Consider the following 27,352-nt stretch of genomic DNA (forward strand, 5'->3'; position numbering starts at 1 on the left):
AGATAACTCACATCTTGTGCCTGGGTGAAAACAGAAGAAAGATCAGGAAGATGATGACTTTGATATTGTATTGAATTTGCAGGAATCATTGGCCACTGGATGGGGGTGTCTAATATTTTCTGTATATATATGAAGGATATGTATGGAAGTATTTTTAGTGACTTCCAGAAATCTAACAAGGCACAGAAAAATTTAGCTAATGTGTAGTCCACTGAAGGGGAGATGAGAAATAAGACATATTATCTGTGGAGAATTGATGGCAGTGGAGTACAGGGACCTTCCTGGAGATAGTTCTCTGTGCTATACCTTACTGAATCAAGTATATCAGTAATGTGTTGTAGCACTATAAACAGCCACAGTAGGGACCCTAACTTTTCTACAGTTCGCAAAATGCAAAAGCTATACTCATCAAACAATCACTGAAATACATGAGCCAATTATAATATCTATATTCATAAATAATTTTATACCATGCCTTGCTTTCCAAAATAACCATGGATTTTATAATCAGGTAGAACAATTTGAAAAACTATATGATAAAGCCATGATTATGAACTTAACAAAATAACAAGTATGACTATTTTTTATTTTACCTCTATCATCAAAAGTACTTGATTTTCTGGTTACTCTGTCTTTCTATATGGTATAGAGAAAAACATTCATTAGCAACTGTACTTCTAAAAGAAAGTTTGCCTCTGTCAATCAACCAAATTTATAAAAAATTTCCCCCATTTATCCCCTAACTTTCACATGAAAATTGTCTCAGGGAAAATATATATTAACAACCTTCTAGATTATCTTCTATAGGGAATCTCAAATTTAATTACTTTAAAACTGAGTTCATTATGTAGCAATGTACCATTGTTCCTTTTCTAGTATTCCATACGTTGCTTAAAGGCATAGTAATCCATTCAGTGGTTGGTTCTAAAAAGTTTAGAGTCATCAATCTGTCTAAGGGAAATAAATATAACCCATTCCAATCCAGCCTCTAGCTTAGCAAACATATTTCTCAAAATTTTGGCCAAAATTTTATTTTTATTTTGAGATCATCATTTCATTGTGATATTTTCCCCGTGTCTGTCTGCACCATCAGGTAATGGGTCCTCAAGGGGAGTGATTATGTTTTATTCATGTTTTTATCGTTATGTGTCCCAATTTGCTCATTTTCCCATCCTTCTGGTTGAGCACAGGGCTTGGTCAACAATAGATGTTCAATAAATTTTGGCTATTATTATTGCAATTGCTAAATGTTTGAATTAGTTTCTGCTAAATTACACAGTGACTCAATACTCTTAAGGAGAGATTTGGCCTCATGAATAGATCATAATACCCTTAGCCAATCAGTATCATGCTAGTGAAGTAGATAGGTCATAGACGTGAAAAATTAACTAGATAAATAATCACCATTCAAAAGATTGGGACAATATTATACCTTTTGTTCTGTACCATTAACTTGCACTTCTAACTGGCCAGCTGAAGTTGCTGGTTTTTTGACAACAGTCTTTGAACTACTTAAAGATTGATAAATAACATTTGATGCAGGTCCTGAAAGTAAATGAGAGAGAGACACCATAGTTTTTTAAAAACAACCTATTGAAGTGTAACTGAAATACAACAAACCACACTTATTTAAATTGAAATTTTTTTAAATTTTAAAATATGTCTACAACTCTGAGGCTATCACTGCAATCAAAATAACTTTTACAACACCATTAAAATTTTTTCATCTCTTGAGAAGTGTTTTATTATATGGATAAATCACAGTTTTTTATCCACTTACCTACTATTTGGGTTGTTTCCATTTTGGCCTTTCACAAATAAACCTTTATGAGCTGTTATGTACACGTCAATTATGTAGACATGAGTCTTCATTTCTCTTGGGTAAATACCTAGTAGTGGAATGACTGGATCATATGGTAGGTATAAGTTTAACTTTTTTTTTTTTTTTTTCAGTCACTAGGTATTTTATTTCTGTTCAATAAATATGTCCTTCTATTTAGTTGTTGTTGTTGTTATAAAGAGCCCAACGAGACTCATTTTTTTTTTAAATTTTTTATTTTTTATAAACATATATTTTTATCCCCAGGGGTACAGGTCTGTGAATCACCAGGTTTAAGAAACACCACACTGTTTTCCAAAATGGCTATACCTTTTACCTATCATTCACCTGTGCATCAGAATTTCAATTCTTTCACATTCTTGCCCACATTTATAAGCAGAAGAAAAATAGTAAAGATCAAAGTGAAAATCAAAGAAATAGAAAAAAGAGAGAAAATAATGAACCTAATAACTGATTCTTTGAAAACTTCAACAAAAGCCAGATTGACCAGGGAAAAGAGAAGACAATTTTTCAGCATCAGGAAGATTAGAGATAACACCACAACAACAATCTATAGAGAATACTAAAAATAATAATAAAGGAATATTATGAAAAATGCATGGCAGTTAAGTTTAACAATATATACAAGTGACTAATTCCTTAAAAAACACAAACTAATCTCATTCATGAATAGTTGATATGAAGAACTACATATCTACAAAGGAAATTGAATATGTTAAAAAGATGTCCAGAAAGAAAGCTCCAGGCTCTAATGACTTCATTTCTGAAGTATACCTAAGATCTAAGGAAGAAATCACATAAATTCCACACAAACTCTTCCAGAAAATTGAAGAGGAATGAATTTCTTTCCCAGCTCATACTTTGAGATCAAGATCACTCTGATACCAAAATCACTGAAAGGTATTACAGGAAAAGAAAACCTCAGTAAACATCTCCCCATTAGCAAAGATACAAAAATCATAAGTAAAATAAATTGAATCTAACAATACATGATAAAGTTAATGCATAATGAATGAGGTTAATCCATTACTCATTAAAAATAAGCCAAAGTGATTCAGAACAACATTAAAACATAAAAAAGAAAATTTAGATGGTCATCTCAAAAAATGCAGAGAAAAATATGATAAAGTTCAATACACATTCATGATCAAACCTCTTTGTGAATGAAGAATTTGAGGATATGTCCTTCCTATGATAAAAGTTATCTTCAAATATCTAAAGATGATACTCTAATTTATATTGATAGCTTTCCCTTAGGTGTTTGGAACAAGATTAAGTTGTACACAATCATAATTTTATTCAACACTATCATGGAGGTGCTAGCCAGTGAGAAAAAGAAAACGAAAAGTGATTTCAAAGAAATCACAGAAGAATATGTTGTAGAAACTAGAAAGCTCAGTCTAAAATTTATTAGAGATATAAGGGACCAACAATCAGCAAGTCAGCCTAGAAGAACCATGAATGTTAGAGAACTCAAATTGCCATATTTCAAGACTTATTATAAAGTTACAGTAATTAAGAGAACACTGTATCCACATAAGAACAAATAAATAAAACAGAATTTCCACTAACAGTTCTGTCTGTATATCTATCATCTATATATGTTCACTTTATCTTTGCAAAAACGACAGTAAAACTCAATGATATTGAAGCAATTTGAATGTGTACACTATAAGGTTGAATAATCCTGTCTTCCCAGATAGCAAGGAAGCTATCAGAAATCATTAGGGTTATGTCACAAAGGACTCAAGAATTATCTTAAACGGAGATCCCACTCACCAAAGCTATCAAACTTTCAGCATGAATAAGCACGGTAAGAGAACTGTATTGAAGCACTTTCAATTTATTTAAATCTATAAATTCATAATGACATAAAACAAAACTGGTTGCTCACTGTTGGAGGATGCTACTGAAACAATTAACTATTTTGAAAACTGATAAATGGTGGTAAAATATTAAGCATCAATCTGCTTTTCTGAAGTATCTTATACACCACATTGTAGCGAAGTAGTAATTAAGAGGAAGTTCATTTTATACAAGTATTACAGTTAATCCATGAAGAAGGAATCATAGATTTAAAATATCCCTTGAGGAAGTGGAGATGCAATATGGGGGGTTAAGGGGGTAGGAGAAGAACGAATGAAACAAGATGGGATTGGGAGGGAGACAAACCATAAGTGACTCTTAATCTCACAAAACAAACTGAGGGTTGCTGGGGGGAGGGGGTTTGGGAGAAGGGGGTGGGATTATGGACATTGGGGAGGGTATGTGCTTTGGTGAGTGCTGTGAAGTGTGTAAACCTGGTGATTCACAGACCTGTACCCCTGGGGATAAAAATATATGTTTATAAAAAATTAAAAATTAAAAAAAAAATAAAATATCCCTTGAGGAAGTGGAGATGCAATATGGGGGGTTAAGGGGGTAGGAGAAGAACGAATGAAACAAGATGGGATTGGGAGGGAGACAAACCATAAGTGACTCTTAATCTCATAAAACAAACTGAGGGTTGCTGGGGGGAGGGGGTTTGGGAGAGGGAGGTGGGGCTATGGACATTGGGGAGGGTATGTGCTATGGTGAGTGCTGTGAAGTGTGTAAACCTGGCAATTCACAGACCTGTACCCCTGGGAATAAAAATACATTATATGTTTATAAAAAATAAAATAATAATAATTAAAAAAATACCCCAACTTTGCAACCTGTAATTAGTTCATGGATCTAGGCCTTGAACATAAATGGCTGCTCCATTACAAAGAGAAAGAAAAGGAGATATTATATGCTGCCTGATGGGGAGACTAACCACTATCTTTGAATCAGTCTTGTTAGAGAAACAACCTGTGAATGGCTGCATAAGAAGACCCTGACTTCACCTCCTCCCTTGGACACACTAAATCTCCAGCTACATCTAGAACAATTCTTTCTAAGAAAGAGGTAAAAAGGCCACATTTGGTTGAGAGGAGAGGCAGAGATGTGGTCAAGCTGAGAACCCCACCCCTAGTGCAGCAACCCACAGGCAGGGACGGGGCACCTGGGTGGCTCAGTGAGTTAAGCCTCTGCCTTCAGCTCAGGTCATGATCTCAGGGTCCTGGGATCAAGCCCCGAATTAGGCTCTCTGCTCAGCAGGGAGCCTGCTTCCCCCTCTCCCTCTGCCTGCCTCTCTGCCTACTTGGGATCTCTGTCTGTCAAATAAATAAATAAATCTTTAAAAAAAAGAAAAAAAGGAAGCAGGGAGGGTATATGGAAGGAGAATCTATTAGGTTACATAACAAATTATTGCAATGCATGTCAATGTACATTCAAACTAACATCAAAATATTTTTGTGACATTTATGACATCATTGGAAAATTGAATCGGGATTAAATATTTTCTTATATTAAAGGATTATTTATAACATGTGCTAATGGTTTTGCTGTAATGCATTAAAAAAATCCTTATCTTTTAGATACATATTTACATATTGATGGGCTGTGCTTTGGAAAAACAAGGCAGTGAAGAGAGGTTGAGCGTGTAGACAAAAAATTATTCATGAGTCATTGTTGAAGTTGATGATAGACACATTAAGGGTACTGCTGGTTTTTATTTATTTTTGAAATGTTTAATGAGAAAAGCTAAAAAAGTCATTTACAAGACTGGAAATATTTGCTCTAAATAACACAAAAAAATTAACATCAGCCTTATTGATTTCAGAACTTCTGTCATCAAGAGATAAAAGGAAACAATAGAAAAATAGAAATTAGAAGTTATTTATTATACTACATATATGTATATAATAGACAAATGTCTAGTATGGCTTTAACCAATTTTATTTTATTTTATTTTTTTTTTAAAGATTTTATTTATTTATCAGAGAGAGAGAGAAGAGAGCGAGCACAGGCAGACAGAATGGCAGGCAGAGGCAGAGGGAGAAGCAGGCTCCCTGCTGAGCAAGGAGCCCGATGTGGGACTCGATTCCAGGACGCTGGGATCATGACCTGAGCCGAAGGCAGCTGCTTAACCAACTGAGCCACCCAGGCGTCCCGCTTTAACCGATTTTAAAATCCATAGGAAAAAGAAAACCCAAAAGAAAAATGGACAAAAGATTTGAAAAGATAACTTCTCAGAAGGGAAAACATGACCCAGAAATCCTATATTTAGGCTTATACCCCCTAAAGAATCTCCTCACTGTGAGTACCATGAGATTTTACACACACACACACACACACACACACACACGTGGATGTTCAGTGCAATATTGTCCGAATAATAGATACTTACATCAACAGAAAAACAAATGTATAAATTGTGGTATATTCACATAATGGATAAGATCAATAGTGAAATGAAATAAAATGTCAGGCAGCACAGAGATAAAAAAAATTCTGAAATGCTGAGTGTAAAAAGCAAGTCACATAAGACTGGATACAGCAGCATATAAGTTACATTAAAATATTTTAACAGTATCTATGCCTATATATATATATATATATATATATGTAGTTTGTAGTAAATATATTTTAAAAATAATGATTAGACAATTACCAGATTTGCACCAGATTTGTAGTTATTTCTGTGGGAGAAGGAAATCTGCTTTAAAGAAATTTGGCAAAAGATATAAACTTACAGCTTAAGGAAATTTAGTGAAACTTAAAACAGAAAAAAAAAAAAAAAGAAAAGAAAAGAAGAAATCCACACCAAGACATATCATAATGAAGTTGCTAAATCTATTTCCCACCCCCCAAAATCTTAACAACCAGAGAAAAATGTCACCTTACTTACAGAGGATCAACAATTCAAATATGGCTCATATCTCATCAGAACCATGGAAACACAATGAAATGCAACAACAGTTTTCAAGTTCTGAGAAAAAATGTCAATGTATAATTCTATATCAAATGCAAACACTATCATTCAGGAATGAAGATAAAATAAAGACGTTCTTAGATGAAGGGAAATTTAAGGTGATTCAGTGCCAGAAAATTTGTTCTAAAAGAGAACCGAAGGGAAATTCTATAGGCTGAAAAAAATGATACTGGAAAGAAACCTGGGATATCAGAAATTAAAGGGAATTGAAAATGGTAACTATCTGAGTGAATATAATAGGCTAATCTTCTACTTAGTTATTTAAATTTATTATATTGTCTGAGTGGATGTTTCATGTATGTAGATGTAATACAAGGACAACTATAACAAAGAGAAGAGGGATAAGGAGTCATATATAATGGCAAAATTTCCGCATTCCACTTAAAGGGTTAAATATCTATTAATAGTTGATTGTGAAAAGCTAAGTACATTGTTAACTGGACCAACCACTAAAAAAAAAAAAAAAAAAAAAAAAAAATCTGTATAAGGCGGCATAGTAAAACAATAGTCATGGACAGGGGTGCCTGGATAGCTCAGTCAGTTGAGCATCCTACTCTTGATTTCAGCTCAGGTCATGATCTCAGGGTGGCTTGGCACTCAGCAGGGAGTATGCTGGCAGATTCCCTCCTTCCCTCTCCCTCTGCCCCTCCCCTGGCTCACACTCACTCTCTCCCTCAAATAAATAAATAAATCTTTTAAAAATATAGTCACGGACAATTGGAAAACAAATTTTAAAAATGTCATGTATAATAGTACCAAAGAAATGAAGTACTTATGTATAAATATAACATAACATAAATATATATATACAAATATAACACAACAAGATATCTATGCTGAAAACTATGAAAAGACAACAGAAATCAAGTACAACCTAAAGAAGCAGTAAGAGATATGATATTGTCTAATGACTGGAAGACCAAAATCTTTAAGGATTTCTTTTCTCTTCAAAATGATCTGTAGATTGATCTAATGTACCTCATTCAAAAGTCCCAGGATATTTTTTGCAGACAAGCTGATCATAAAATTTATATGCAGAAGGCAAATGAATTAAAACAGTTCTTAAATTTTGAGGGAAAAAATAGTAGAATTATAGTACCTGATTTTAAGACAGTAAAAAGCTACAATAATCAAGATAGCGCAGTATTGGCAAAGAGATAGATGCATAAACTGATCAGTGGAACAAAATGAAAAGGCAAATAACTGAGAGAAAATATTTGCAACTCACATATCTGAAAAAGATGTGTATTCATAATACATAAATAACTCCTTAAGCTCAACAGTAGGAAAACCACCCAATTAAAAATGAGCAAAAATTAAAAATGAGCAAAAACCTTCAAAAGATAGTTTACCAAGCAGAATTTATGAAAGGCAAACAAATGTGAGATGGTCATCATCGTTAGACATTAAGGAAATGCAAATGAATATCACAATGAGATACCACAACATGTACTAGAATGACTAAAAGAAAAACTTGCTAAGACACCTGGGTGGTCTTTTTTGGGTGGCTTCTCTCTCTATCTACTCTTCCCCCTGCTTGTGTGCTCTCTTTCTCTCTCTGCCAAATAAATAAAATCTTTTTAAAAAATTGATGACAATACTGATGGTTGCAGGACTGCACAGCAAATGCATCTCTCATGCATTACTAGTGGGAATGCAAAATAATTTTTATAAGATTTTTAAAATGATTTTATTTCTTTATTTGACAGAGATCCCAAGTAGGCAGAGAGGCAAGCAGAGGGAGAGAGGCGGAAGCAGGCTCCCCGCTGAGCAGAGAGCCTGATGCAGGGCTCAGTCCTAGGATCCTGAGATCATGACCTGAGCCAAAGGCAGAGGCTTTAATCCACTGAGCCACCCAGGTGCCCTGGGAATGCAAAATATTATAGGCATTCTGGAAAGCAGTTAGATAGCTCTTTATAAATATAAACATATGTTTACCATATGACTTGACAATCCCTTGTTTAGACAAAAAGCTGACTATAAATACTTCTGATTTTTTTATTCATAAACACCAAAACCTGGAAATAACCAAAATTTTTTTCAGATAATGAATGTATACACAATGAATGTATACACAAATTCTAGTGCATACATACAATGGAGTACTACTCAGAAATACTAAAGGAGTAAACTATCAATACATGCAATAACTTGAATACATTTTAAACACTGAGTGAACAAAGAAAGACATTATGAAATGTCTACTTTTAGATTCTATTTATAAGACATGCTCTAAAGACAAAAGAACTATAGTAATGAAGAATAATCAGTGGTTACCTAGCGTTGTTAGTGGGAGGGAGGAAGGTGTGACAGCAAAAGGAAATTTATAGGTTTGATCCCTGAACAATTGTCACAGACTGATATTCTGGCTGAAAACAATATTTTACATCTACCATCCTCTCCTAATAACGCTAGAATTTTTGCCATCAATAGAACCAGTCTGTGTTGCATTAAACACTAGAGTTTTAGAAGATTATTCTGTGTGAGATAACTGCTGTAGAAACTGAGAATTTAGTTTTATTGTCTATATTTAGTAGAGATGGGGCTGGTATTGTCATAATTTTTTATGTTGTAATAACTACTGTGTCTTTTAAAAAAAACTGTTGAACTTTAAAAATAGGACCCATGAAGCTTAGTATTGAATTAACTGTAACTCAGTGGTCCTGAGTGGAAGACAGCTTCCACTAAAGCAACCTTGTCATTCCTTGGTTTCTAAGTCTTGATGAGACTGATCACATTACATTACCAGGGAGGAAAGATTTTGGACTTTTTTTCTTTAGATTTGAACTGATAAGGCCAAAGGAATTTTAGCTTTTTTTTTTTTAAGTTCAAATATTTATGTATTTAAATTATTTCTATTAGCTTATAATGTATATTTGCCCCGGGGTACAGGTCTGTGAATCATTAGGCTTGCACATTACACAGCACTCACCATAGCACATACCCTTCCCAATGTTCATAACACAACCACCCTATCCCTACCTCCCCACCCCTCAGAAACCCTGTTTGTTTGCTGAGATTAAGAGTCTTTTATGGTTTGTCTCCCTCCTGATCCCATCTGGAATTTTAGCTTTTATACTTTAATTTTTCCCTGGAAACTTGATAGTGGGAGGAGGATCATATCGTTCAACTTTTTATTTTATTTTATTTATTTATTTATTTATTTATTTTTAGACTTTAATTTTTTTTTATTTTTTATAAACATATATTTTTATCCCCAGGGGTACAGGTCTGTGAATCACCAGGTTTACACACTTCACAGCACTCACCAAAGCACATACCCTCCCCAATGTCCATAATCCCACCCCCTTCTCCCAAACCCCCTCCCCCCGGCAACCCTCAGTTTGTTTTGTGAGATTAAGAGTCACTTATGGTTTGTCTCCCTCCCAATCCCATCTTGTTTCATTTATTCTTCTCCTACCCACTTAAGCCCCCATGTTGCATCACCACTTCCTCATATCAGGGAGATCATATGATAGTTGTCTTTCTCTGCTTGACTTATTTCGCTAAGCATGATACGCTCTAGTTCCATCCATGTTGTAGCAAATGGCAAGATTTCATTTCTTTTGATGGCTGCATAGTATTCCATTGTGTATATATACCACATCTTCTTGATCCATTCATCTGTTGATGGACATCTAGGTTCTTTTAATAGTCTCATATTTATGATAGTATATTATTTGGAGGAGTTTTATGTTGTAATTTGGGCTCCTTGTTTTATCCATGAGCCTACTAGACAATATCAAGTAACACAGTATGAGACAAATAATAAATAGGGTTCACAGTAGTTTTGGAGTTAATTTCTGACCCACTTAAGAGTTTTCTAAAATCATTTTGAGTGTTATTAAAACTGTTTTGCAATTTGTTAGGTTTAATATACTGCTTCTTTAACAGCAATAGACTCTTCATTTGATTTTTCTAAAATGATGACATAATGTTAAGTTTAGAACACTAAATCAGTAACTAGAGATCAGATTCTGAAAGCAATAGAGATTTTGTCATTACTGGTACGCATCACTCTAAATCAGTTATTTGACAACAAAAAACAGAAGATTTAAGCATTGAAAGCATTTATGCAAAAGATGCTATCCAAGCTCAGTCTTTCTCCAAATTACTACTTAGTATTTCTTATCAAAATATGCAATTACCATATGCTTCTTTACTTGCTCTCTGGTCACCAACAGTATAAATTAAGTTTATATTATTGTAAGTCTTCTTTTTCTTCTTTGGAGAATAAGCTAAAGAAATGTAATAAAACATTTATTTTTAATAATAATGATGACAGAACTACCCAAGATAGTCTATTTCTTCATGCCCAAGGGGAAGTGAGCCTTATGCTAATTTGTAAATATGGCACTGTGGGGAAGTACTGGAGAAAATGGAGAGATGTGAAATGGGAAGACAATTACTCTTGAAACATTATCCTTCAGTTTTATTGTTATCATTATATATATTATTAATTATATTATATTATTTTATTAATACAGATTATATATATTATATATATATAGATACAATTACTCTTAAACATTATCCACAGTTAAAAGATATACTTGGAGGGACAGAATTTTCTTCTTGTAGAGAGAAAGGTGACACACAGACCAACTGTAACATATCATTTCCTGTCTGTGGGGGGAATGCCTACCATCATAGCTACTGGCTTAAGACCCACTAGTCCATAGTGACTCTTGTAGTTCTTGGGTGTGCCTTCCAGCCTGGCATAAGCACCTGCATACATATTCTTCCTGTATGAAAAAGGTCATTGTATTTCCTGTTTCTAACCATTTACTTAGGGCAAAAGCTCCTCACATCAAGTGTACTCAATTATACTTTCATCAAAGAAGTTTTCATTAGAGATGTAAAATATGAGAGTGATTTGTCTCATTGGGGAAAATTCACCTAATATTCCCTTCTCATTCTCTCTGTCTCTCTGGAAACTGTCAACTTAGTGGAAGATGACAATGTTACTTGGAAGTATAATTCAATTTCATTTGTAAAATAGATATTCTCTGTCACCTTGGTAATATAAATTAAATTCATTTGCATCTTCTTCAGAAGAGGGGTTCTGAGGTAACAAATGTCTAAAATGTCTACTTGAAACTCCTTTCCTACTAAGTTAGAAATTTAGCAGTTGAAGATGTAGGGATGTATATTGTTACTAAAGTGTTTTTTTTTTTTTTTTAACATTTTCTTAATTTGCGAGAGGAAGGGGGGAGGAGAGAGAGTCTGAAGCAGAATCTACACTGAGCACAGCTTGATCTCTTAACCAGGAGATCATGACCTGAGCTGAAATCAAAAGTCAGACACTTAACTGACTGAACCACCCAGGGGCCCCTAAAGTGGTTTCTTTTCTGAAGCAAGAGATTGTTGTCATTATTTCAATGAGCTGAATAGGTTGAATTAGTCCATTTAGTATATATATATTTTATACACACACACACACACACACACACACACACACACACAGTACTCTTTGTTCTGTGAACACAAAAGTGGTAGTTAGAATATTATGGATGATTAAGACACAGAAAGTATGTAATGAATGAATGTATGGAGACTGATACAAAGTACTATAAAGGATTTAAAGGAGAAGGAACTTCCTTTTTTTTTTTTTAGATTTTGATCATTTATTTGACAGAGAGAGCACAGACAGGGGGTTGGCAGGTGGAGGAAGAAGCAGTCTTCCTCCTGAGTAGAGACCCAACGTGGGGCTGGATCTCAGACCCCTGGGATCATGACCTGAGCTGAAGATAGACACTTAACCAACTAAGCCAGCCAGGAGCCGCAGAGAAGGATCTTGCAATTAGGGTTATATTAAGAAAGACTTTGTGGAGTGTCATTTATTGTGGAGCTAAACGAACTGTGGGATAGGGTTAGATGGACAGTGAGCACAGCACTCCAGACTAAGAAAATTGGACAAAGAGAGGCACATAAGTAAGAAAAGTTACTTGTGTTTTAGGAATAGTCAGTCGTCTCATTTGATTGGACAATGAAATAAATTGACTGCTTATTATGAGCTAGTGGTTTTGAGATTTTTATGAGAATTTAGGAATATTCTTTTATTTTCTTTTTTAAAATATTTTATTTATTTATTTGACAGATAGAGATCACAAGAAGGCTGAGAGGCAGGCAGAGAGAGAGAGAGAGAGAGAGAGAAAAGGAAGCAGGCCCCCTGCTGAGCAGAGAGCCCAATGTGGGGCTCGATCCCAGGACCCTGGGATTATGACCTGAGCCGAAGGCAGAGGCTTTAACCCACTGAGCTACCCAGGCACTTCTAGGAATATTATTTTCATTTTCAGATGATGAAACTTAGCTCACAGAGGTTAAGTAATTTGTTCAAGCTATTTACATGGCTAGATAATGGGAAAGCAGTGCTTGGGATTCAGCAGTCTGGCTCCAGAGCCTAAGCACCTCAGCCCTAGGTCGTAGCTACCTTTGAAATGAAGTGTAAAAGTCAGAATAAATGAAACAAGATGGGATTGGGAGGGAGACAAACCATAAATGACTCTTAACCTCACAAAACAAACTGAGGGCTGCTGGGGGGAGGGGGGTTGGGAGAAGGGGGGTGAGGTTATGGACATTGGGGAGGGTATGTGCTATGGTGAGTGCTGTGAAGTGTGTAAACCTGGCGATTCACAGACCTGTACCCCTGGGGATAAAAATATATTATATGTTTATAAAAAATAAAAAATTAAATAAAAAACAATATGTAACATAAGCAAACAAACAAAAAAAGTCAGGTTTGGGTTGGGCTCTCAATGGTGATGAACATTTGACTCAAAAGTCTGAACTTCATTTAAGAGGTAATGGGGATTTTTACATTTTGGGGCTGGAAGAAAGCCTCAGGACAGATTTAAAGTTTAATGAGTAGCCACATGAAAAATGGATTTGAAGTAGGTAGAAAAAAGAGCCGATGGAAACTAGCTAATAATCTACTGGAGAAACAGGAGGAGGCTCTCGCCTACAAACAGGATTGATGGGATAGAGATAGGATTGATGGGATGGAAGATGATTTTATTCTTTCCTAATACTACATAGTCATGATAACTCAAGCAAGGCTACATTTTTTATTCTGGCCATTAAATTGTAATTAATATCATTAATTTATTTAATTTAATAAACTCACTATATTTTATAATGTTATAAATAAAAGAAAGCTGGTAGAGATTGGGCATGGCAAAGTCATGACTGGATGTCCCTCCTTTAAACTCTTCATTTCCTTTTTTTTTTCTTTTTTCCTTACTTTTTCCTTCTTCTCTACCTCCTCCTTTCCTTATTCCCCAACCTCCTGCCCCCAACCCCCAACCACTTTCTTCTGGTATTGCCCTTTCTGGCTGGCAACATAGTAGATTACCCTGTTATTATATATTAGCAATTATCTTACATGCAAGTTTTTAAAGTTTCATTTATACTTTTTATGCTAAAAAGTCTATTATTTTATGCTAAAAATACACTTTTTTTTTTTAGCATATGTAAGTTGGTTAGAACTGCAATATAGGTGAGCTTGTCTACTGAACCACTTGATAAGATTATTTTACTTTGTTTTAATTTTTACATATATGTCTGCTTTTCAGCTTGAACTGTAATAGAGAAATGCCTAGAACTGTGCCTAGCACAAAGCATATAGCAATTTTACAAACAAATTTTGTAAGCAAACAGAATTTTGTAAGCAAACAGAATTTTACAAAAAGATTTTTATGTAAATATATAAATAAGAATTTTCTACATAGCTCTATCAGCTTTTAATATTCTTACATTCACAATATGTTCCACCTTGTCCTCTGTAATGAAATGTGTCATTTCTCATCTCTTCTCCTTTAAAGTTGTTGTCTTGCATCTTTTGTAAATGATAAGCCATTTTTTTCTCTAGAAGGGCTTGTTTCTAAAATATTAATATATATATACATATAAGTTAACATCAGCTTCCTGTTTAAAAATGAAAGACAAATATTTAAAGTGTGAGAGTGTATATTAGAAATCAAAAGTCACTCCTGTCTTGTGACTTGTAAAGTTACATGTACAAATTTAGGAGGGCAGTGAGGGGTAAATTTCCATCTGTAATCAAACATGAGCACTTAGATACAGTTACCTAAGGTACACCTTCAGGGAACTGGTCCCATCACAGATGAGGTGGGGTCTCTTAATCATAGCTATCCTGCAGAGCTTAGGGAATTTCTAAATCATCCTCAATGGGAGGGATTCCTGAGTAACTTAACCAAAAACACCCAGGCCGACCAAAGATACACGTAATACATGAAACGTGTCTTCCCTTTGTGAATCTCTGGGCTAATATTGACCCTAGATGTCTCAGAAAGGAAATGACTGTGCAGAGAAAGAACCTTAGAGATCCTCAAAGGGCTCCCTAGAGTATTATTAGCAAGAGATGGATCAGTACAGGTGTGTGAGGAAACTAAGCAGGGCCACAGAAAGGACAGTACAAAAGCATTAGGGAGAAGAGTGCTTGGCACCTATCTATCATGCCTATTTTCACTAGCCATTTCTTCTGGAAGAACTTTGTCAGTCACAGGACATTGTGTAGATTTCTAAAATGGATTTTGCCTCAGTGGTGGGGAATAACTAGTGTCAGATTGAACATGGCCCTGGACCTTCTTAACAAATCTTAAATAGTAAGACCTATAACAATCAAACTGTTTCCAAAGAAATTATCTACATTCAAGGAAAAAAGCTAAAGGATATTTAAAAGAATATGAAAATATTCAGCAACCAAAATGTAAAATTCACAATATCTGGCATCCAGTCAAAAAATACCAAGCATAAAAAGTAGCAAAGAAATATAACCCATAAAATGAGTGATCAATCAATCAAAACTGACCCATAATGACACAAATGTTAGAATTAAAGATAAGACTATTAAAACATAAGAAAAGATATAGAAGGTGTAAAAAGGAACAGAATCAATTTTTTAAATGTATGAGGTGAATAATATAAGATATGCATTAATAGTAGAATAGATATTGCAGAAGAAGAGATTAATTAATGCACAGTCAGGAAAAGAAGCCATCCAAAAGGAAACAAGGGAAAAAAAAGTTACAAAATGAAGGGTATTCGTGATGTGTGGAACAACATCAAGCAGCCTAATATGCCTACAGAGAAAAAGAAAGGGCAAAAGAAATATTTGATAATAATGTCCATAATCATTTTTTCTGCACTATGTTATAACAGAGGTTATAGTCAGGGCAATGAGGCAAAATAAGTGAAAAATGGATCCACCTTCAAAGGGAAGAAATAAAACCACCTTTATTTGAAGACAAGATAATCATTTCTGTAGAATATCAATCGGCATTTAGAAATAAATTCCTAGAATAAGTGATTTTGTCGATGAAAAATACAAAATGAATATAAAAATATGCTTTTCTATATACTAAGATCAAATAATCAGAATTTTAAATAGTTGGTAAAAATACCAATGATATTAAGAGTCACTTATGGTTTGTCTCCCTCCCAATCCCATCTTCTTTCATTTATTCTTCTCGTACCCACTTAAGCCCCCATGTTGCATGCTTTGGTGAGTGCTGTGAAGTGTGTAAACCTGGTGATTCACAGACCTGTACCCCTGGGGATAAAAATATATGTTTATAAAAAATAAAAAATATAAAAAAAATACCAATGATAATAACATAAAAATTATGAAATATCCAGGGATGAATCTATCAGAAGATGTGTAACACCTGTAAACTGCAAAAATTAAGGAAGTCTAAATTAATGGAGAGATATTTAGTTCATGGGTTGGAATACTCAATATTATCAAGACATCAACTGTGCCCAAATTGACAATAGAATCAACATAATTCTAATCAAAATCTTGGCAAAATTTCTTTGTAGAAATTGAAAGGCTGATTCGAAAATTTATATCGAAACGTAAAGGGCTTAGATTATTCAATACAACTTTAAAATAGAACAGGCTTAGAAGGTCAGCACCACTAATTTAAAGAACTGTTAAAGGTATAATAATCAAGACAGTATAATAGACAAATAGGTCAAAGAACAGAAAAGAGTCCAAAAATCAGTCTATACAACTGATTTTTGATAAAGGTGCAAAGGAAAAATCTTTTAAAGATTTTGATAACTGTAATTTAAGCACATACTTTGGAGTGTGTGTATATATATATATATATATATATATATATATATATATGTATATATCTCAACAACATGTCAATGTGAAAAAGATTAATCTCTTGTATTAAGACATGATTCAAAAGAAACAATTTAGAATAACTCCACTGGAAATATCTAGAATTCAAATAGCTCTGCCAATAACCTGGCTCAGGCAGCCTGTGGTGTTACCATGCCTAAAATCAGTGGTCATGTCTAATGGGCTCTCCCAGTGCCAGAACTTGTCCCATCGCACTAGTTGCCACTAAAATTGGGCAGGACTCCTTGAATAGTAATTGGTATCAGAGACCTGATAAAAAAGAGGAGACCTGGGACATTCTGTTTCTCTCCAAACCAGATACTTCCAGAGATGTTTGGAAGAAAAAAAAATCAACATGGAGAGAACGCTCACTGAAAAGAGGGGTAAATACTGGAAAATAAAAATTACAGTAAAGTGGAATAAGCTGAGCTCACCATACAAGCACTGACAATACTAAAAGGTGTATGTAACAAAATTAGAATAAAAGTTTATCATACATCTTTAAATTCAAAATATTAAAAAAATTTCGATGTAGTGGTATGTATCAATATAACCAAAGTATGTGTATCTTATGCCACCTCTGGGTTTGTCAACAATAAGCCACTGAAATTACTTAGAATTTTAGACAAACATTAAGTGATATGGATAGTTATCACTGTTATTTTACTAAATAAAAAACAATCTACAAAACACCCTATAAGGCATAATAACATAATTTATTTATTGTAATAAACTCTCATAGAAATATTACACAATGTGTGTGTATGCCACATAATAGGGTGACGCTGGGGTTACAAATATTTTTTTTCTTTCCTTTTATATGGTTTATACTCTACAATCATAAAATATTATGTAGTATTTAAAATTAAAAACAGTTAATCCAAAAAAAACCTAGCTGGTGGGAGATATTGAGAACTTTTTCCAAGAAATTCTGAGTGTCAGAAAAATCAGTTTATCATTTTTTTCTAGAGGAATTACAAATATAGTTTATGGTGTGAGATAAAGTTAAAAGCAGTTGTATCAAATAGGACAGTACTTTTCAGATTATTGTCAGAATATAATGGGACAAAATATAGTGAACTTCATAACTTTCAGTTTTGTGTAATGCATATCATTTGGGGTAACTGGCTGTTTGTTACCTCACAAACTGTACTACCAAATATCAAAGCTGGCAGAAGCTTCTTAAACAGTCCCAGTTAGAGGTTAAAGCTCATCCTACCTTCCTGTCACTCTCTTCTCTGCTTCTACGCCGTTGTTCCTCTATCCTAGCTTCTCTTTTAACATCTTCTCCAATCCTTGTCAGAAGTAACATCTCTTTATTCTTCCATTCCTAGAGAGCGCGAATGTTACTGTACTCAGTACCTGTTCACACTAAACCTTTGTATTCTTTCCACCACCACCAAGCAAATTAGAACAAGCAAGGGACCTAACAGCAATCTGGTCAGGCATAATTAAAGTCATACATAGGCTTTAGGATGGGTTTTTCTTACAGACTCCTATTACGAATGCAGGCATGGTTAGTTTTTTACTAAAGCTAAATTTAAAGAATTTTCCACCCTCTCATGAGGACTTTTGGGGAGTTAAAGTGGCTAGTGACTTTCACAATCATCTCTTTAATAGTAGAGATTAGCTCAGATAAATAGTTTGTGGTGTCAGCCTCATTATTTTATGTAACAACTTGTATATTATAGCTGGGAAAAAAGATTAATGTGGATAAATGATTCAGACCTGAAATTACTTCAAGAAGTATAATAGAGAAGTAAATTAATTACAAATGAAGCAACTGTATACAATTTTTCTCTAAATATTTTAACTTTATTATCTCACCTCTTCAATTTTTCTACGAAGGCTAAGTTTTCTCCTTGTGTATTCTCTCTGTCGTCTTTCTTCTCTATCCATCCGAATTAGGCGTTGCTCTTCTGCTGTGTGCTCAAGTTGTTCTAATTCCCTATTTATCATATCCAAATATCTAAGTAAAAGTGCAAATACAAGTAAAGGTGAATTGCTTCTTTCCCTTATAATGGCATCATTTCCGCTTTGATACTCCCAAACCACCTTCTAGCTTGCTTTTTATGTCTTTTTTTTTTTAATATTTTATTTATTTATTTGACAGAGAGAGATCACAAGTAGGCGGAGAGGCAGGTAGAGAGAGGGGAAGGGAAGCAGGCTCCCTGCTGAGCAGAGAACCAGAAGTGGGGCTTGATCCCAGGACCCCCGGATCATGACCTGAGCTGAAGGCAGAGGCTTTAACCCACTGAGCCACCCGGGCACCCCTACTTTTTATTTCTTAAACTGCAGGAATTTTTACAGTTTTCTTATCAGCTCTGCTCATGGACCTTTAGACCAGCCTGACCCACCAACTCACCATACTTCACTCCTTATGCAAATCTCCCTAGTATATAAGTATCTCTTATTATGGTACGACCAATGATAAAATGTGGAGCAAATTTATTTTAAAAAATTTGCACAGTAAGTATTCGTAACTTTGTACATTTAGGAATATGGGTTTGCAAATGAAAGCTAAAATAACTGAAACACTGACTTCAAATCTGGAAAAACACCAAAAACCAAAAAACAGATCTGAGTTTCCTAAGAAAAAGACATGTATTAGGTCTGCTGTAATTTACCAGGCCTTGAACGAAGAGTCTGGGTCTCTGGTATGTCAATCTGTTTTATGGAACGACCATGAAATAAAAATATGGAATATAAAAAGTCAGGCACTGCAGCCTAATCTCTCACTTTAATGGAGGAGGAGGAAAAAGACCAATCATATCCCTTCCCTTTCTTCTTGATCACAGAATGGTAATGATTGAATGTTAGTAAGTAATATCCAAAGACTTTAAGACAATTTAGAGATGATGCATATTTATATTAGCCTTAGATAAAGTTTCGTTTTTTGACTTTTCACTAATTTATTCAAACTTAATGCTGTCAGTCCTTGAAGATGATCATAAGAAGCTACTGTAGAAGCATGTGCTAAAGATAATTTTCTTCCATCTCCTACAATAGGAAGGACTTTGGATCTGATTTTGCTTTTCCAGTTATCAGCTTAGATTACCTTTTGGACTTGCAACAACCCTGTCTTTTCTGGCAGAAATTTCTCTTTTCAGCTTTGCCACCATAATTTCCCAATTCCCATAACTCTTGGTCTTCTTTCCTCTCCAGAGTGGGGACGGTAGTGGAGTTAAGTAGTGTCTAGTTCTCTAAAAATCCTACCGTCAATTCTTTCTAGTATCTTCCTACATATTTGGGTCCACAATATATAAATGCAACACACATTAACTTTAGTCTCACCTGTGCCTTATTAATCTTTCTTGATCTTTAACAGATTGGGTACCTTCCTGTAACAAAAAATTTTGGAACCGTGCAACATCAGAACGTCTAGGTATTTGACTGTTTTCCTGTAGTCTATTTACTTGTTTTGCAAGCATTTCCTATAAAAAAGAATTGTGTTATCATATATACACAGAAACATAAATGTATGCAAATTTGACTATGTATATATAAAATTTTCATTTTACATTCCCAGAAGTAAAGCTGTCCTATCACATGCTTAGTAAAATTCCTGTACTTCATGAATAGCTAATTCTGTTTAGCTATTATAGACAAGACAGCCAACCCAAAATAAAGATCTTTCTCTGAAAATAAATGATTAATATTTCATCTTATTTTTCTATCCATTCTGAAAAAATTAAATGATAATAAGAAAAGAGGGGAGGAGAAGCTCTAAACATAAGGGGGAAACTGGGTAAAATATAGAAAACTTAATAGTGTACGAAAGTCATTATTTCCTACAACTCTCTCTCTTTTTTAAAGACTTATTTATTTATTTCAGAGTGAGAAAGAGCACAAGTGCACAAATGGGAGGAGGGAAAGAGGGAGAGAATTCTCAATCAGACACCACGCTGCATGTGGAGACCACGATGGGGCTCAATCCCACCACCCATGGGATCATAACCTGAGCCAAAACCGAGAGTCAGATGCTCAACTGACTGAGCCACCCAGGTGTCCCTCTACAACTCTCTTAACCTTTGAACATAAATTTGTAAACATACACACACACAACACATTTCTCATTTTTATCCAACTCTCTTGACCCTAAAACCTGTGTTCACTCATGCACATGTGCACCCACTGTCAAAAATTGAAAGGAAGTCACTGTCTATATCCACTCTACAGCAGCTCATTCCACTTCACATTTAAGAACATCTTTTGTTGAATGAAGACAGCTGCATGTGTGTGGGTACACATGCACAGTGTACATATTATTACGGTCACCAATAGGACACTGTAATTATTCATACTCCTTCTTTCCTGTTACAAAAGATGTTTTGGGGGACTCCAGCTGAAGAATCTTGCTGCCACAATAGACTCTTCCTATTGCTCTTAGCTCAGGTAGAAATGACATATCTGAGTAGTAATTTAATTGCTAAATTACACAAACTACTATTGGCTTGTTAATAGATGACTTGGTTCCTTTTCTTGGCTTAATATAGCAATCTCAAAATATTATTTATTCCTCTTCTAAATTTTCATTTCAAAAAAGTAGTTTGTCAAAATTAAAGGTAAAAATATTATGTGAAAATATTTTGCATACGAATAACGCTTTCTGCTAAGCCTTATGTAAAGAAACCAAATTTAAGTGTTTAACTTACTTGATCTCTTATATAGTTTCTTTCAAAGTCTAACTTTAAACTGGTAAGATACTGCCTGTACTTATTCAGTTCTCTCAAGGTACATACAATCTAAAAAACAAAACAAAACAACAGTAATGACAAAAATATATAAATACAAATATTTAAAAATCATAGCAATTACTTTGTTTTTATTTATTTATTTTTTAAAAGATTTTATTTATTTAATTGATAGAGATCACAAGTAGGCAGAAAGGCAGGCAGAGAGTGAGAGGAGGAGGCAGCCAGAGAGGGAGAGAAGGAAACAGGCTCCCTGTTGAGCAGAGAGCCTGATGCAGGGCTCAATCCACGACCCTGAGATCATGACCTGAGCCAAAGGCAGAGGCTTAACCCACTGAGCCACCCAGGCACCCTGCACCTTTCTTTCTGAGGAAAAATAGTAATAGCATACCACTTGACAATATTTTTGTATTAGGAGTGATAAATTGCATTAACTCTTTACAACTTTTAATCAACAGGAAATTTCTAACCAGTTATCATTACTTTATTAATATGCATTATGCCATGCTAGGGGATTTAGTACACACAACTGAGTTATTAGAAGAAATGTAAACAATGAATCATGGAACACTACATCAAAAACTAATGATGTACTGTATGGTGAATAACATAACATAATAAAAAAATACCAATGTAATAATAATGTTCTGTCCCAATAAGAATATAGTTCATCAAGATTCTATCTATTACTAGGTTCCTATTTTATCTCAAGTTTTTACAAAGCTTAGGGGACATAGTCCCTGACAAGCATACAGTGACCTTAGAGACAGAGAAAGAGGACTATTATACATCTGGGAAAATTACCTTTATATCCTCAAATTATTTGGTTATCATCTTTTGATATTATAAAGAAAAAAGATGAGGGAAGCAGTTTCATTTAGAAGAAACTATTGTCTGTTTTCCTTTAACCCAAATACTGAGTAATTTATAAAATTTCCCATTAAGTATTTCTCATGACCAAGTTAGAGGTGATATAGACCCCCCAGCGAGTTACAGAAGCAAGCTTTATCAAGTCTTGGAGGTTTAGAATGATTAAAAATAATTAATCTTCTACTCACTTTATTATTGCTGGTGATATAGCCACCTTTCTTTAATCTTCTCAGGATATCTTTGCGCTTATAGTATGCTCTTAAATGTGGATCATGAAGATTTTTATATTGGTTTTCCAAAAGTCGACAATAAGGATCAGTCAGGTTAAAACCGTAAGAAGGTTGAAAAAGCTGCAAACACAGATTTTAAAATATTATAAAGGTAAAACTAATGAATTTCACTTTTAAATGTTAATCTATTGAAATGACTAGATTGTTCACTGAAAATAAGCATGCAAGAATTTGAAGTGGGGAAGAAGCAGCAACAGAAAGATTTGCATTAGGCAACAGAAATTTATATTATCCTAACTTCTTTTTCCCCACTCACCTGAGTTATTCTAAAAACCTACCTTCACTCAATTAATTCCTCCCAGATCACTATCAGTCTCTGGCTCTTGGGTCAGAGAAGAAAGAAGGAAAAGAAAGGAAATAGAATGAAATTTGCTTTAATGTATAAAGAGAGTGAATGTTATGATTCTTCCTTTTCCTTTTCCCACTTCTAGGTCAAGGTAATCACTAGATTTAAAAGGATAAAGGGATAATAGTAATTATGATTATTATATACCAATAATCTGAAAATGAATAAAATTAAGAAAGTCTTTCACCAGGATTCATGGAAACAACTTTAGCCAAAAAAGTAGAAGTAAAACTTAGATATTAAATATAATGAATAAAGGTTATTTTGTATTAGGGTCTTATTTAAGGCAAGAAATCCAGTGGTCTTTGAGAGTGGTACAGTCAGGGGAAAAAAAAATCAAGGTCTGTATTATAAAGTTCAACATATTGAAGAACCAATTATAAAAGATATTGATAAGGACTGAAGTTTCTTTATATGTGTAAAGACCACATACAACCTTATACAGTAGTCATTAGCCTGTAAACGAAAGAAAATATCAGCTAATAGTCATGTTTATCTATCTGTTACCTTAGAGGAAACAGCTGAATTATCTCATCCATTTGTAAATTAAAACATTACCAAAGTGAGGTGGGTTTGTGTGGTGGTGGTGGTGGTGGTGGTGGTGGTGGTGGTGTGTGTGTGTTTCAGCCCGTTTTCCAATTGCAGGATGGTGATAATGGATTTTGGGGAACTTCTGAAAGGGAAAAAGTGGAGGATGAAGTAGGTGTGGAAGCTGTCCTAATATTTTGTGTTCTTTCTTTTCTTTTTTCTTTCTTTTCACATTCCTTTAATTTTTCCTGGCCAGAGAAGTGTAAGTTAGTCTAAAGTACAGTCAAAAAGTACTCGGCTCAAGGGAAAGACAACTGGAATGTGTGGAAGACGTGGCAAACCCGAGAGCACCTGCCCTTCTGGCAGATATTCAGTTCCCCTGAGAGTTCCTCCGCATTGTTCACCAATTCAGGTCTGGCTGCACGTACCAGTTTGTGACCTCTGTGTTCAGTCTGGCAGGAGCCACCTCTGTCAGATTCTGAACACTAAGGAGCCTGGCTAGGTGGGACCCTCAAAAGAACCCCCTTAAGCTATAGATGAGAGGATGGTGCATATGTGGGCAAAGCGGCAGACCGCAGGAATATGACAGGATGCCAGCTTTCCTTTTCCATTTAAAAGCTTCCTTGATAAGTTTCTGACTTCTTGCTTAATGCAAGGCTTCAATCTCTTCCAAGGATGTACATCGTAAAACCGAATCCCCTCATTACTAATGCTTCCCTGAGAAGGCCAAGAGAAGAATCTCTTAGGACAGTGTCTTGAATTCAGTAAGACCAGGTACAAAGCCCATACTTTTCTTGCAAGGGGAACAATCAACAATCATGACTCAAGAATGGATTGATTTTTTTTTCTTTAAAGATGTTGACATTTAGCTGTCAATATCTCTTAGCTGTTGAACTTTAGCTGTGAGGGCGTTATGTTTCTCAGGACCAAACTTGGGCTACTGGTGTGTAAACAAGGAACATCTTTTAGACATATCCATTCATTAGAGCCAGTGTGTGCATCCCTTTGTCAATTAAAGTGGTTGGTTTCTTTAAAAAAAAAAAAACTTTAAAGTGTAAACATAAACCATCTCTTTTTTGAGATTGTACTGAAAGAAAAAGAAGATCTCCCAAAGTCAGTCTTCAGGGAAGTAGTCTGGTGCTTGATTATGATTACATAATGATAGTTTTGGGGGAATAAATGTAATAAAAATAGAGAGAACATCTTTTAAAAAAGTAGTTGACAAGCAAATTAATATTTGACAGAAATGGTAATTCAGCAAACAATATATTTGAATAAGCAGACAAAAGACAGGGCTAAGTTTATACCCTGAAGAGATTTCAAGCATAGTTTAGAAAAGCTAGTTTGTTTGGATGTGACTTAGCCAAACAGTGTGAGGTGGCCTATTTTTCGTTAGTTTGCTCTATTGTAGTAAAACAAGGGGGGAATTATATATTTCTCAGAAACAAAAGTTTGAGTAATCATATTTATTAGGCAAGTATCAAATACCAAGGGACCCTACTAATTTCTGATGACATCATAGATAGAAGGAGGGCAGAAGGGTCACTCGGAATTCTTTCCTTATAAAATTTTTTGAACTACTGATCAAAACAACCACTCAAAAAAAGAATGTGTTGAATCTCCTTCAGCATTAGCACTGAGTCAAAGGCTGGGGATGTTTAAGGGTCTAGGTAATGCTGAGGACTAAAAACATGAAAGTTTGAGGCAGGCACACTATATCCCAGTGTGATTTACATTATAAAATTATAATAATAAAATTATAGTGTTGAGTAAAATTACACAAACCAAGGGCAATGCAAACTTTAAGGAAATGTAAGCTAACTGGGAGCTGTAATAGCTCAGAAAGAACCTTGAAAGATGGTTCAGATTCACAGATTGGGCAGAAGAGGAGACAATATGTCGGTTTGGAAAGCAAGATGAAGAAAGGCACAGAAATATTAACGTGGTATGTCTCTTACATGGCATAAGAGACCCCAGGTAGAAGACGCTGAGGCTCTCGATTAGAGAAAAGGCTGGATGAGGAGGTTGAAGCGAATCATGGAGTCAGTAGTTGAGTACTAAACATGTTAACTTATTTCAACGTCACTGTTTTCTCACTGAATGTATGAAATAGAATGCAGTCCTAACAAAATCCCAGAAAAGTATTCTGTAATGCAGGTTTTGTCCAAGTTATTATTGGTTGAAATCATAACACAATTAAATGCCCAACTAGCACCAATAAGCTTTTACCTTTCAACCAAATGTTTTTTAACAAAACCTCACTAAATAGGTATACACACAGTTATTGTAAAGAAAAGTTAATGTGGTTCTGTAAGTTATGAATTAAGACATAACTAAGAATCTAAACTTTCTAGCCCAAGATACTGTGCAAACTCTACTAGATGAAGTTGCTTGGTATCCATCCTAGGTTAGGTGAGGGGTTGGTTATTTTTTTCCCGTGCATGGTAGTGCAAATTCCCCCAGTGGGCTTTGTATCTAACGGCAAGTAGGAAAGAGCCAAGAAAACCAACATAAGACCATTAAAAATTACTTTACCTTTTCACTTAACTTCGTAGTATAATATAAAGTTTTGCTTCCTGGGATCAGAGGCAGCTTGACCCCGAGAGGCAGATCCAGTAGTTGACCCGCTCCGACCCCTGGTAAGTGGGTTTTGTGCACGCCCTGTCAGATGCAATTGGAGAGTTTGGCCTTTCCTTTTAGTATTAGGTATTAGGCCAATCTGCTCCTACTCCAGTCAAGAGTTATACAGTCAGGGCCAAAGGGTCGCGCCCTCCCAGACAGCCCTGAAGACCTCCTCCCGCTTCCCGGGTCACCCGCTTCGCCAAGGCCCCGCAGCCAGTTGCGGCCAGAGCGGGCCGAGAGCACTGCCACCCGCCGCCCGCACGAGGGCGCCAGAAGCGGGCGGTTAGGAAGCGCGCGACGGGTCTGCGGCTCTCCCTGCCCCGGCCCTAGAGGGCGGGAAGCCTGGCGGAGCACCACGACGCCAGGCTAGCTGCCACTCACGTCTCCGCATTGCTGGCTGTCCGTGGCCAGGCTGCTGGTGGCCGTCTTGGAGGCAGCGACGTTGGCAGCCTTGGAACAGGCGCTGAGGTACAGCTCCATCACCGGCCTGGGCCCTTCTTCCCCGCTCCGCCCGCCCCGGTCTCCTTCCCTCGCACCCCTTTCCCCGTCGTCGTCCCTCCGTTGCGACTGGACCCGGAATGGCCAGTACCCCGCCTCCGCGAGGCCTCACCCTCGCGGCGTTCCAGCGTCCGAACTTGGGGGCCCCCGAAAGGGGGTGCCCTCCCGAGGGCTGGTCCGCAGGGCTTGGGCCTGCAGCGCCCCGGATGTGGGGAAATCAGCCCTAGGGGCCTGGTCGGCGAGGGCCACAGTCGAAATCTGATTTCTCTCAGAAACCAGCTCCTCTCAGACGTACACACCCCAAATCCGAACTTTGAAACCTTTGCGGGAGGGTAGCTGGCTAATCTGCCCTGGCCTCCAAGGAGCTCTGGTTTGGCCCGGGTGGGGGGCGGGGGGAGGCAAAAAAACATCGTTAAAAATCCAGAAGTGACTGTAGAGCCCATTCTAGGGGCAAAGGCCTGGTTTTCTATATGTGCCCCGTATAGAGATTGTGGTCACCCCCGACACAGGCTCCCACGCCCTCTTTCCACTCCAGGTCCACATAACTGTACTTCGGCTTCCTCTGGGGACTCTGCTCTGCCTTTCTCCTGGCCTCCACCGTCCTGTAGTTTCCCTCTTTCCTTTCTAGCTCTCTTCTCTTTCTCCTGCTCCCTGCTCTCGGCCTCCCTTGC

At 35.9% G+C, this 27,352-nt stretch overlaps 1 protein-coding gene across 2 annotated transcripts in view; it reads right to left on the reverse strand.

Moving 5' to 3' along the window:
- The window catches only part of FSIP2 (fibrous sheath interacting protein 2), a 90,376-nt gene extending 63,599 nt beyond the window's left edge, over positions 1-26,777 (reverse strand). For both annotated transcript variants that reach the window (XM_059166833.1, XM_059166834.1), the window contains exons 1-11: positions 26,565-26,777; positions 26,097-26,222; positions 22,586-22,747; positions 21,489-21,578; positions 20,128-20,267; positions 18,661-18,802; positions 18,053-18,163; positions 14,433-14,559; positions 10,826-10,915; positions 1,433-1,545; positions 594-636 (exon numbers count right to left, since the gene is read on the reverse strand). In XM_059166833.1, coding sequence (XP_059022816.1) covers positions 594-636; positions 1,433-1,545; positions 10,826-10,915; positions 14,433-14,559; positions 18,053-18,163; positions 18,661-18,802; positions 20,128-20,267; positions 21,489-21,578; positions 22,586-22,747; positions 26,097-26,222; positions 26,565-26,663 — 1,243 coding nt within the window. In that variant the 5' untranslated portion in view covers positions 26,664-26,777. The remainder of the gene's footprint in view (positions 1-593; positions 637-1,432; positions 1,546-10,825; positions 10,916-14,432; positions 14,560-18,052; positions 18,164-18,660; positions 18,803-20,127; positions 20,268-21,488; positions 21,579-22,585; positions 22,748-26,096; positions 26,223-26,564) is intronic.
- Positions 26,778-27,352: the final 575 nt, after the last annotated feature.

This window comes from Mustela lutreola, chromosome 3, assembly GCF_030435805.1.
Source record: "Mustela lutreola isolate mMusLut2 chromosome 3, mMusLut2.pri, whole genome shotgun sequence".
Lineage (NCBI taxonomy): Eukaryota > Metazoa > Chordata > Mammalia > Carnivora > Mustelidae > Mustela > Mustela lutreola.